This window comes from Sinohyriopsis cumingii, chromosome 3 (assembly GCF_028554795.1).
Source record: "Sinohyriopsis cumingii isolate HCF-2022 chromosome 3, ASM2855479v2, whole genome shotgun sequence".
Taxonomy (NCBI): Eukaryota; Metazoa; Mollusca; class Bivalvia; order Unionida; family Unionidae; genus Sinohyriopsis; species Sinohyriopsis cumingii.
The window spans coordinates 51309135-51321502 of NC_142963.1; the positions used below are offsets into that span (position 1 = coordinate 51309135).

Sequence of the window (12368 nt, forward strand, 5' to 3'; positions counted from 1 at the left end):
ATCTGGACTCCATGAATCTGGGTCTTAGAGTGGCTTGATAGCATTAATTTAAATATCTGGACTCCATGCATCTGGGCTTTACAATGGCTTGATTTAAATATTTGGACTCCATGAATATGGGCTTTACAATGGTTTTATTTAAATATCTGGACTCCATGAATCTGGGCCTTACAATGGCTTGATTTAAATATTTGGGCTCCATGAATCTGGGCTTTACAATGGCTTGATTTAAATATCTGGACTCCATGAATCTAGGCTTTACAATGGCTTGATTTAAATATTTGGGTTCCATGAATCTGGGCTTTACAATGGCTTGATTTAAATATTTGGGCTCCATGAATCTGGGCTTTACAATGGCTCGATTTAAATACCTGGACTCCATGAATCTGGGCCAGACAATGGCTTGATAGCATTAGGTTAATATTCAACTTCTTGACCTATTAAAATCTTCCCATGCCTTTTGACTCTCCCTAATTTTCAACTTAATCATTAAAGTTGGTGTGTATTTCAATGTTTCGGTATCCCATCGGTAACTCCAGACCAAAACAGCATAAAAATATCCCATCAGTGTAATTCCAGACCAAAACAGTGTAAAATGTCCCATTTGTGTAACTGCAGACCAAAAGAGCATAAATATATCCCATCTGTGTAACTCCAAACCAAAATAGCATAAACATTTAGAAGAAATTCTTGGCTACAGGATGTATTGTGACAAATTTCAGCTGTGAAGCACTGAAAACATAAGAAGAAAAAACAGAGACATAATGCATTTTTATCAAATTTACTATATCATGCAAAAATGAACAACATGGCTCATTATATTGGTTTAGGCAGTGTTGAAAAAATTTGCAAAGGACATGTTGCTGTTCTAATAAATGGCAAAATTGTCTTGTTATGGATTCACACAAAAGAACTGCACATAAGCTTTGCAGTTCACAGTACTTGTCTGACAACATGAAAACAACAGTCAGTACATGTCTCTGTGTGTGCATGGCACTAAATGCTGACACTTCTAGAATAAGCTTTTCTTTAATCAACAGAGACTGACCAGACCAACATCTCATTAGCTAGGTTACATAAAATGTTTTGATCATTTAAAGCAACAACTATGACATTTTTGTCTTGAGCAGCCTTTCAAAGCAGCATTGTATTTGACCACATATGACCAGACGATTTTTTATTGTTGGGTATGACTTTGACTTGCAAGATGTCAGTGTGCATGCATGAATATTTTTTAAAAATAACATACAAGGGGGAAATCACTACATTGTAACATTTTTATGAATTTTGTATTTTAAAAGTTCATGTTCTTTATTTTCCCAATTCTGCATTTAAAAAAATTATATTATGACATTTTTCATGGTTCAAATTTTTTAATTTGTTATATCATTATGCATATAAACGATATCAAAATTGCCCAATGAAGCAGTCTTCCAAACATTACTAGGTTCCATTTGGTTTTAGTCTGTATATAGAGGCATTTTTTCTTTCTTAAACTGTGTGTGATGAGCATTCTAGACTTTCACCCAGGTATAAATGCCTGATAACATTATTATTAGTAAATTAGGTTAAAATACACTCATTTGATACAGTATAAGGCATCATATTTAAACTAAACAAATGAGACACGTAAAGGTAAATCTAAAAGGTTCTTGTATGTACATCTAGCTCTGAAATTCTGTTAAGAAGCTTACATTATCCTTCAAACTTTGCACTTTGTCCCAAAAATATGCACATATAGCAATAATTGTGAATTAAAAATGTAAAGTACCAGTGGGCAATAATGAGTTATTATGATATCAGACTGCTGAATTAGTTAAATGCATAAATAAGTCATTTTTGCAATCGATTCCTCAACTCCATATTTCTAAATGTACAGGTTGCTGTAACTTCATATTAATTTTTCAGAATGATTGAATTTCCAAAATTGTGTGGGTTTTTATGTAAAGCTTTTCAAAATTAAAACAATAATTTTCGTAATTTTGTCTTTAAAATGGCAATCATTATACTGATTGAACTTAAACACTGTAGTCACCAAAAATATCAAAAAACAGACTTGTGCACAGCAAGATAAAACCTCCTTTAATCAATAATGCTGTTTTTATGAAAATATTATATTTATGGATCATATAGTAAAACCCTACAAACAGTCATTATCTGAAAAATGGTCAAAACGATCAAATACATTCTTGGTACACTATAGCATGACAACTACCTACTGCAAACTATACAGCTGTGCCTTCTTGCCTTTTGATCATATAGTAATTTTTTGATTTGTTGCGTAACAAAATATCATCATCACAAATATTTATCCTAGTATTGTTTATAAAGTTAGGAAAGCACTATATCACATGACAAGTCACTGCCATTCACTATAGACACAAGTATATTTCTTTCACATTTAAAAACATGGATAACATACTCTGATATAAAGAGAAATAAATAGGGTTTGTAAATTATTTACGATCACAAGACAAAAGCATTCACATGCTTCTTACATTGGTTTTTCAAGATTAATAACCAATGAGGATGAAAAGTGAAGAAAAAAAAAACAAATTTATTTTCTCACAGCTTTCACCAAGCTGAAAAAAATTAACTGACTGATGGTAATTCTTTTTTTCTAATTGATATCCAATTTTAAAGAAAATAGATTTTCATGATTAAAACAAAAAATAAACTTAAGTGGAGTATAATGTATTATCAAATCACTTTCACGTGATATATTGTAATTACCATATGTATTCATGTATAAGTGGAGCCAAACTGCAAACTGCACAGACCCAGATCTGCCATCACATAATGCACCTTAATCTGTGCAGTTCATTAGAAGTAATCTGTAGAACAAAGAACACAGATCCTGATCTGCAAGTGAATTATGCTAGAACAGATCAGGATCTTTGCTGTTTGCAGTTTGACTATAATAATTGTAAGTGAGTATATATAGTGCTGAATAATCATAGAAATCATTTCAAGATTTCTTCACGATGACATTATCTTCCATAGTATATATAACAATGCTTTAACCTTAAGAAGCATTCAAACTAAAACAATTTTGTAATTTGGTTCTCATGTATTGTACAAACTTGGTCTTGCAACCAAAATTTCCAATTTTCCAGAACACTGGAAAAAGTTAATTTACTAATTTATAAAAGTTCATCTTTTCATCCATTTAAAAGATAAATAAGAATGCATTACAAAACTTTCACTTTTAGGTCCCAATTAAAAAATAAAAGAATATGCACAGAAAATTACAATACATTTCATCACACAACCCCCACAACATGAAAATCACCTTTAAGATTGAACTTTTTCATGATTGGTTCTTTGAGATCATGTAAATCTTGCATGCCATTATGAAACCCCTCCTCATGAGGAAAATTGTGGTCGCTTAAGTTTTGAGATGAGACATTCATATCCTTATGTAAATACTTCATGGTGTTCAAGACCTTTGAATTGTCAATTTTGACGTTTTCGTACAGAGCACCAGGAGTTATTCTTCCTGACACAGATGAATCTAAATCAGAACAATCCTCTTGTTTGTTTGGGGACTTATTCAACACTTGTTCCTCCCTGATATGATTGCACACAAAATTACCAGAGGTTGGAGACACTTCAGTTCCTGGAATATTCCTGTCTTCCTTGGAATTTTCTGAATTACGTGGAGAGCTGAATCCACTATCAGCCAGTGTTAGGTCTTTTGTCTGCCTAATTAATCTCTCAACTGGTCTATGTATCATTGCCTTTGTGTTAATAACTGTCCCAAAACTTAGTTCACTACTATCTAATGTACTGTCCACAACTGATGTTCCTCTTCCTTGACAAAAAAGTGACCCTGTAGCCTCTTTTTCACTTTCTTGGTCACATGACATGACCTTTACACTATAAACTGGCACTCTTTCTCTTTCCACTGTAAAGTGAACTGATGGCTTATGAGCCTGGTCAACATTTTTAACACGAGCTCTTCTTATATCTGCAGATGATGGGTTGTCATGGTTACATCTTCTTCGACCCTGAACTTGACCTACTGGTAATGGCTGTTGCCATGGCATGTGAATATTTGTGTAAATATGAGTGTCAGCATTATCAGCAAAAGGGTCTCCTGATTTTGTCCCATTATGGGACACAAGATGACTGTGTGAAACAATCTTAGACCTTTGATTTGATACATGATGAGGATGCCTTCGTTCAGAGGTATGATGACCTTGCAGTGCATCCAAGCCAACACAATTAACCCCACTATCCCGCGACATACCACAAGTGGAGTTTTTCTTGGGAAGCTTTCCCCTATACTCATAGCAGATATCTGAGTCCTGTGCATTAGGATGACTGGTTTCAAGCTGAGGCAAGTAGCTTGAGAAACGATCTTGGTACGATTTCTTCTTAGCCCGATGTGATCTTCTACGGTTTGAATGCAAGTCCCTTGGAAGTGAGGTGGGTTGTGGATTAAACTGGTCAGTTGTCAAGTCAAAATGCCTATTTTTTTCAGGCAATAAACTTGGAACTCTAGGGGTGGAGCTGAAAAGTGGGGAAGACATGTAGTGATGCTGAACAGAGTCCTGAAGATTATAGGGCTGTGTCTTCTCTAAATCTGGTCTAGAATCAGCTGGTTTTGATAAAGGGACATCGACACTTGCCAAGCTGAAATTTGCAGCATGCCTATTGTGCATGATGTGACATTCTGATGAAGATGGGTTGTCTTTGCTGCCAGTGTGTTGAGATTTAATCTTGCTCTGTCTAGAGCTGGGAGCACCATTTCCTCCTGTATTACGTCCTGGAAGACTTAAAGCACGCTCTCTGAAGCCTGTGACTTGGTTATCCTTGTGTTGCTGAATGGGTTCAGTGGCTCCCCCAGCTGATGAGGGTGCTACCTGGTGCCTGATTTTAGGGGTGGTAATCTGCTGGTGGACCCACTGCTCAGTGCGCCACTGTTTCTCCAGCTGCTGCTGGTACCATGTCCACTCAGGAGGAGGAAACTGTGCTGAGAATGTGGCATACTCTACTTCCTTCTTGGGTTGTGCTTTCTTCTTTCCCCAACCGAACAGTTTTGCCCAAAGAGACACCTTCTCTTCTGCAAAGAAAAATTATATTACATATATTAATTGAAATGAAAGAATGCCATGATAGAAGGACATGAGTTAAAGAGTGTCCGATGAAAGGAATAGACTAAAGGTTTTCTAATTGTAAAAGACATACAAAATGACCTACAAAAGAAACATTCGTACTTAAACCTTTATATACTGAAGGAAAAAAAACAGAATCGATCAAATTTCCTGAGAAAGAAAATCCACATACTGTGGTAGCTGCCAACTGAAGATAGAAAACCCATTACATTAAATTATTTGTAAAAGAAATACTCCTTAATTGTCTAAAAAGACAACAAAGCAATATACCCGGTAAAAGACAGCAAAATATAAAACTACTGTCTGCTTTGGGTGGTCTTCAATGTAGAGGACACCACCTGGTACTCACAGAATCCACCATGACTGGAGAATCACTGTACCAGACAATAATACTAAGGACCACAGGGATGCAGTAATTTTGAGTGCTGATTTATATTTTGCCGACTGATGAACATGTACACAGTTACCAACAAATACATTTGGCTGTGGCTGTTATGATTATTTTAATAATCAATTAATAAACAGATACATGTACTAAATAGATTATCGAAAAAAGTTAGATAATTGGTGTTTCAAGTAGATATTTAAATGGTATTAATATAACCGTTTTACACTAAATTTAGAACTATAATAACTGATGAGGAGTAGCAATAACAAGATTGTCAAACTTGCCATTATTGTGGCCATATTGTCTGTCATTTTCATTTAGACCCAACTAGACACTGTAAGAAATCTTATGGTGGAAGCCCCAATTTTTTTAGGATGGCAATAACAAGATTTTCAGGATGGCTACCATGGTGGACATATATTGGCTCTCAGATCAACACCATTTTCATTCAGGACCAAATTGACATCACAATTCTTCTTGTGAAATCCCAATGTCAACATGACTATACACCTATGTGGCTAAACTGGATGTCAGATTGGCACCTGTTTCATTTTGAAACAACCTAACATCACAAGTCTTCTCATGAAAATCCAATTCAGTATGACCATCCACCAGAGAGTGGTACCAATAACAAAACTGTCAAGATAAACACTGTGGTGGCTATACTGGATGTCAAATTGGCACCATTTACTTTGGGGACCATCCTGACATCATATCAAGTCATCAAGTGAAAATCTCATATCAATATGGCCTTCTATTTAAAAGCAGCAATAAGATTTGCAAAATAGCAGCAACGGTGGTCATATTAGATGTCAGATAGCACCATTTTCATTTAGGACCATCTTAACATCACATCATTTTAATCTGGGGCAAACTTGACATCAACAAGTCTTCATGTGTAAAAACACAAAAAAATTCAAGACGGCTGCCATGGTGGCCATATTGGATATCAAATTAGCACCTTTTCAATTTCATTTATGTCCAAGTAAACATTAAAAGAAATCATTTAATGAAAAAAATAACACAATTTTTGAGAAAACCATGATGGCAGTCATGTTAAATGTCTGAGCAACACCATTTTTGAGGCAATATTAAAGTCTTCTGAAGAAAATCCCATGTTGATATTTTCTGTATTGGAGGAAAAGCAATAACAAGATGAATACAATGAAGGACATATTTGTTGAAGAGGCTTCAGGCAAAGTAAGAAGTCTCCTTGTTAAAACACCATGTCCATACGAATTTCTATTCAGTGCTTTTCAATCTGGCCACCATGAAAGTCCTAGTGCATGTCAGATTGGCACAATTTTCCTGTATATATACCTCGTACAAAGACATTTAGTGAAAACCTGATGTTAATATGACTACCGGATAGCAGACCATCCCATAAGCTATTCTGATCTACCACCAAAAGGAAATGACAATTTTATGTTTTATCATACCATACAGAAGATAAGATGGCGATTCGTGACTCTGTTCTCGTCTTTCCTGTACTGTTTGATATTATGTTAGATTAACAAATCATTGGAAAAACTGCAACATTAAATATTGTTACGACTACATGAAGCCAAACATCTGTGGTGACATTCAAAAGGATCCTGGTGTACAGTATAGGATGATTTGGTGACATTCAAAAATGTTCCTGGTGTACAGTATAGGATGATTTGGTGACATTCAAAAGGTTCTTGGTGTACAGCATAGGATGATTTGGTGACATTCAAAAGGATCCTAGTGTACAGCATAGGATGATTTGGTGACATTCAAAATAGTCCTAGTGTACAGTATAGGATGATTTGGTGACATTCAAAAGGATCCTGGTGTACAGTATAGGATGATTTGGTGACATTCAAAAGGATCCTGGTGTACAGCATAGGATGATTTGGTGACATTCAAAAGGATCCTGGTGTACAGTATAGGATGATTTGGTACACTCTGTAGGCACATCATTGCAATTTAAGTTCACTTATCCACTCATAAAGTTCATTTGACTACAAAATCAACAATCCCAAGTTTCCATTCTAATCATGCATTCCCTTGTGAGGCAGAATTTTTTTGAAGTGTCAGTTTGATGAAGATGATTTCTAATGATACACCAACTTGAAATTTATCTAGATCTAGGTCTGTGCAATTGGAACAGACTTATAAGCAAGTACACATGGTACATTTGTTGCCAGCTCTACTGAGGACTGGTTCTGAAAAAGCTGTTGTTCTTTTTTAAATATCAAATATCAAAGAGCAACAACAACTGATATGATTATTATAGAATAAAGGCAACTTCTCTATAAAACAAATTTTGTAACTACTTATGGCGTACACATTGCATAAGCCCCTTAACAGATAATTGTTTTTATCAACTAGAAGGGACATGTAAAAATATTTTAAACAAAAAATTACAACACAATGAAAAATATGTTAGAATTACTACAAGCCTTTGTGTTAAAAAAATAGCACAGTAATGAAGGACAGGTGGTTAGAAACACCAGAAGCCTATGTGTTAAAAAAATATTACATTGATGAAGGATAGTTGTTTTGTTGTTGTTTTGGGGCTTAACGCCATTTTTCAGCACACGATAGGCTATACATGGCGGCCAGTATTAATGGTGGAGGAAGAACCCGGGAAAACCCCGGAAAGAACCACCGACCCACGAGAAGCTACTGGCAAGCTTTCTCACATACCCACATTGGCTGAATCCTAGACTCGAACCGCCGCAGACAGAGGTGAGATGGCAGTGATCCGTAACGGAGAGCGCTTTAGACCACTCGGCCACTCGGGGCCCCCGATGAAGGATAGTAGGTTAGAAAGGCAAAAAGTACCCCTTTCATGATTTTTCAAAAAAAATCCCAATTTTAGGGGCAGGGCCAAAACTTGTATTGTTCTAATCATTCATGTACATGTATAGTACTGTCTTTACTCGCTTATAAGTCAACTGGAAAAAAACAATCATCCTGTTCTGTCGTAGAATAATGCCAGTAGATCAGGATCTATGTTATTCATTTTACTGATTAATGCTAACAAAGTGCATAGATCCAGATCTGCTAGTGCATTATGCAACAGCAGATCTGGGTATGTGCAGTTTGCAGTTGGACTCGACTTATAAGTGAGTATATATGGTACATCTTCAATGGTGCACTGCTTTGGAATATTGTCACAAGTGGGAGGTGATAATCATAAACTTTTCTGAAATTTACTTTAAAAAAAGTTTCACAACAACATATGTATTTCAATAAAACCCGTTATGAAAGACTATTACTATGACCTGTCTTTTAAACACCTGATGCTCAATGTAAGAATTTACTGACTGTGAAATGAATGATCTGTCACAAGTATCCATGTCTTTAATGACCATGATTTTCTGGCAGAAAGGGTGGTCTTTCAAGACAGGTTCCATTGTATCTGTTATGCTGTGAATCCTTGATTATTTAATTACACTGGATTGCACTCTGTTGAAATACTACTCAATTACACTTGATCCACTCCATTTATCAGCTTTATAGGTCTCCTGTAGCTATAGGGGTATCTGCAGTTCATCAGGTCTAAATTGAAGAGTAATTGACTGTGACAGTATAAACCTGCACAGCCTGGGTTGTTTCCAACAGTCAGGAAAAGTTAATAGTTGTTATATACAGTATACCTTAATATAATAATCATCTTCAATTCATTTAAATGTACACTGCTTTGCTCAACTGCTGATTTTAATACAGGGATAGATGAAAATACAATATATATATATATATATATATATATATATATATATATATATATATATATATATATATATATATATATATATATATATATAATTTTGATCACTGTAAGGTATTTCTGTTTATAAACACTTAAGATATTTTGGGAATGGAAATTGGTGAATATTTTGGTTTAATTTACACAAAAAAGCATCCTTGTTTCAAAGATTCCTAATAGCTTTTTTGGTTTAAAAAGTGAGATACAAAAATGAAAAGCACACCTTGATCAAGTGCACTTTTGTTTCACAAGAACATCAAAAGTTTTTTGAATGTATATCTGATTTGTCAATTAATTTTAATATATTTTTACTCAAAGATGTACCATCAAGTTTCCTATGATTATCATGTTCTTAATGACAAGCCTATCCCAAACTTGTATCCAAATTTTATTTCAGAAAGCTATCATCAAAAAGGAAAAACAACAGTCTACACTTTTCAAAATCTTTACAAGATGGGTCATTTCAGGGCAGTTAGCAACCCTATGTCATTATAAATCTAACAATTTACAGCCACCTGACCCACACAAATGTCTGTCAACTTAATGTCACAGCAAATAAGCCACCTTTTTCCATGCCCCTGCAAAGTGCAATGTAAAAACTATAGAAAGCCGATTAAAACAGTTGAGGTGTAATAGGTTGAAAGCTCTAGTAAATATGGATGCAATACAAAAAAGAGAATATGAGCACACACACACAAAAAAAAAACAGCAAGGAGAAGAGGGAACAAAATCTTCTTGGTTGGCCACTGTTGCAGTGTCATAGTGTGCAACTACTACTACTATTACTATGACTACTAATTATATTTAAAAATGGTGAAAGTTGCATGGAATCCTCACTGTGGCCCTCTATTACACGTAAATGCATAATTACATATAATACAGTACATGGCTGTACATAAAATAAAGAAAGGCACATAAAACCCAATTCTTTCTATTTAAAAAAAAAAAAACAACAAAAAATTAACAAGTTACATTTATAAATGGACATAATAAACAAAACTTTTTATAAGAACATGCTCCAATTAGGTACATTATGTACATGGCCTCACCACACAATTAGTTCCCCTCGCAGTTGACAAAAGTCAAGAAAATAGTTAAACAGTGTGTTTCACAGCTGACTTGTTTTGAAATGTCACAAGCTACGCTCACAATAGCAGTTCAAAGTTTACAGAACTGTCTTAAAACTGCCTGGTCTGCAATGAAGACACTGATATGTAAAATGTCACTTAATTGCTTGGCAAAAAACATTTTTGTTGCTTCCCTTGAGCCAATCTGTTTTTTGTGTGTGTCTTAATGGAAAAAATGAAGCCAGTCAACCCATGATGAAGCATTCTGAATGTTCATGTAATAACGTGAATTAGTATGCACAGGAAGTTACAAAAGTCTATCAGTTATAGTAAGGAATGAACAATAATGAATTACAAAGACAGAAAATAATTGTGGCCTGGGGCCAATAGAAAATCATTGTGATCGGCGCCATATATCATATATACTCATTTATAAGTTAATTTAAACTGCAAACAATGATCCTGATCTGCCACTGCATAATGCACCTGGAGATCACGGTGAATGTTTTTTTGTTCTACTGATTATTCCTAACAAACTGCACAGATCCAGATCTTCAGGAGCATTATGTGATGGCAGATCTGGGTCTGTGCATTCTGCAGTAGAACCCATCTTATAAGCAAGCATATGTGATACCTGAATTACATCATAATTAAATGCATTTATATTTACACTTTCTCCTATCTTAGAGATTCTGTTCCAAATTAGCAGCCCCAAATAAAAACTTTTCTTGTTAGTTGTTAGCTGAAACTCATCTTAAATTGGGTTGTCTTGTTTTCATGAAGGAAATAGTTCCTTGGGATATAATCAGGCCAAGTATTCATTCACTTAATGTCAACATTTTAATATCACACACTACATTTGGAATGTTTATATTAGGATGAGTCTGCAACTATTTTTTCTAGCAAATAATATGCAAATATTCACATCAGCAGTGTTTCCTAAGATAGCATTACAGTAGTCTAGGTATGGCTGCATATAGCATTTGTAACATATTAACCTATATTTAGTTGACAGATAATGGCTTTACTTTCTAAATAACCTGAGACATGAACTGACCTTATGACATGACCTGAATATGTTTATTCCATTGCAAACTTTTGTCAGTTATCACCTAAAAGATTTTGTTGTGGGTAACCATTTAGTACACTAATTTCATTAAACTTTGGACTTAAACTGAATTTTTCCCCACTTTCCCTCTTTTGCTGGGTAGCAATCATTAATACAATGTTTGCTTTCATGCCAGTTTCCTTACTCCAGGAATCTAACTGAAGTAAGGTAATCTGAAAATAGACCTCTATTGAAATCTAATATATAGGTCTGTAGATGAATACAATTGCCTATTTTCAGTGGTATATCATGTATGAAAGCAAATAAGAGGAGTGGCCCCAAGATTGATCCCTGTGATACTCCATGCCTAACTGATTCTTCTGTAGAATTTTTTTTATTTATCTGACCCACTGTTATCTCTATCCTACATATTATGTAAGCCAATCAATTATGTAATTTTCATCATGATAAATGTAAAATGTATGAATAAGAATATCATATTCAACAAGGTGAAAAACTTTTCTATGATGTATCTTGCATAGATCTAGTATGAATCAAGCTAATTTCACTTGACCCATGGCAGTAATCATTCCAGTTATCATAGATACCAGGCTGTCTTACAGGAGTGGTTTTCTGTGAACTCTGATTGGTTTTGGTGAATTAAGTTAAAGATCAATAGGTACATCATTTGATGGTCATGAACATGTTTTTAAAGTAGTTTGAACAGAGTTGGTAAGAATATGGGTCTGTAGTTACTGACATTTTCTTTGTAGAGTTATGAATGGGAGTAACTTTGGCCAATTTCTGTGTCTGTGGATTGACTACATATGCACTGTAAGCCGTGTTATCAGATATTATATTTGACGCAACTGTCAGAAGACCAGTTTCAATATTATCTAGACCTGTTGCTTTCACTGTCTCATTATGCAGTTTGCAAAAACTTGGAACTTTTGTTTATGTGATGCTGTAGAGCTACAAAAATTGTGGGTTGGCAAGAATGTTTAAT

At 34.8% G+C, this 12368-nt stretch overlaps 1 protein-coding gene across 2 annotated transcripts in view; it reads right to left on the reverse strand.

The window, feature by feature from the left end:
• Positions 1-765: 765 nt before the first annotated feature.
• The window catches only part of LOC149802847 (uncharacterized), a 119053-nt gene continuing 107450 nt past the window's right edge, over positions 766-12368 (reverse strand). For both annotated transcript variants that reach the window (XM_089952305.1, XM_089952303.1), the window contains one exon: positions 766-5068. In XM_089952305.1, coding sequence (XP_089808431.1) covers positions 3264-5068 — 1805 coding nt within the window. In that variant the 3' untranslated portion in view covers positions 766-3263. The remainder of the gene's footprint in view (positions 5069-12368) is intronic.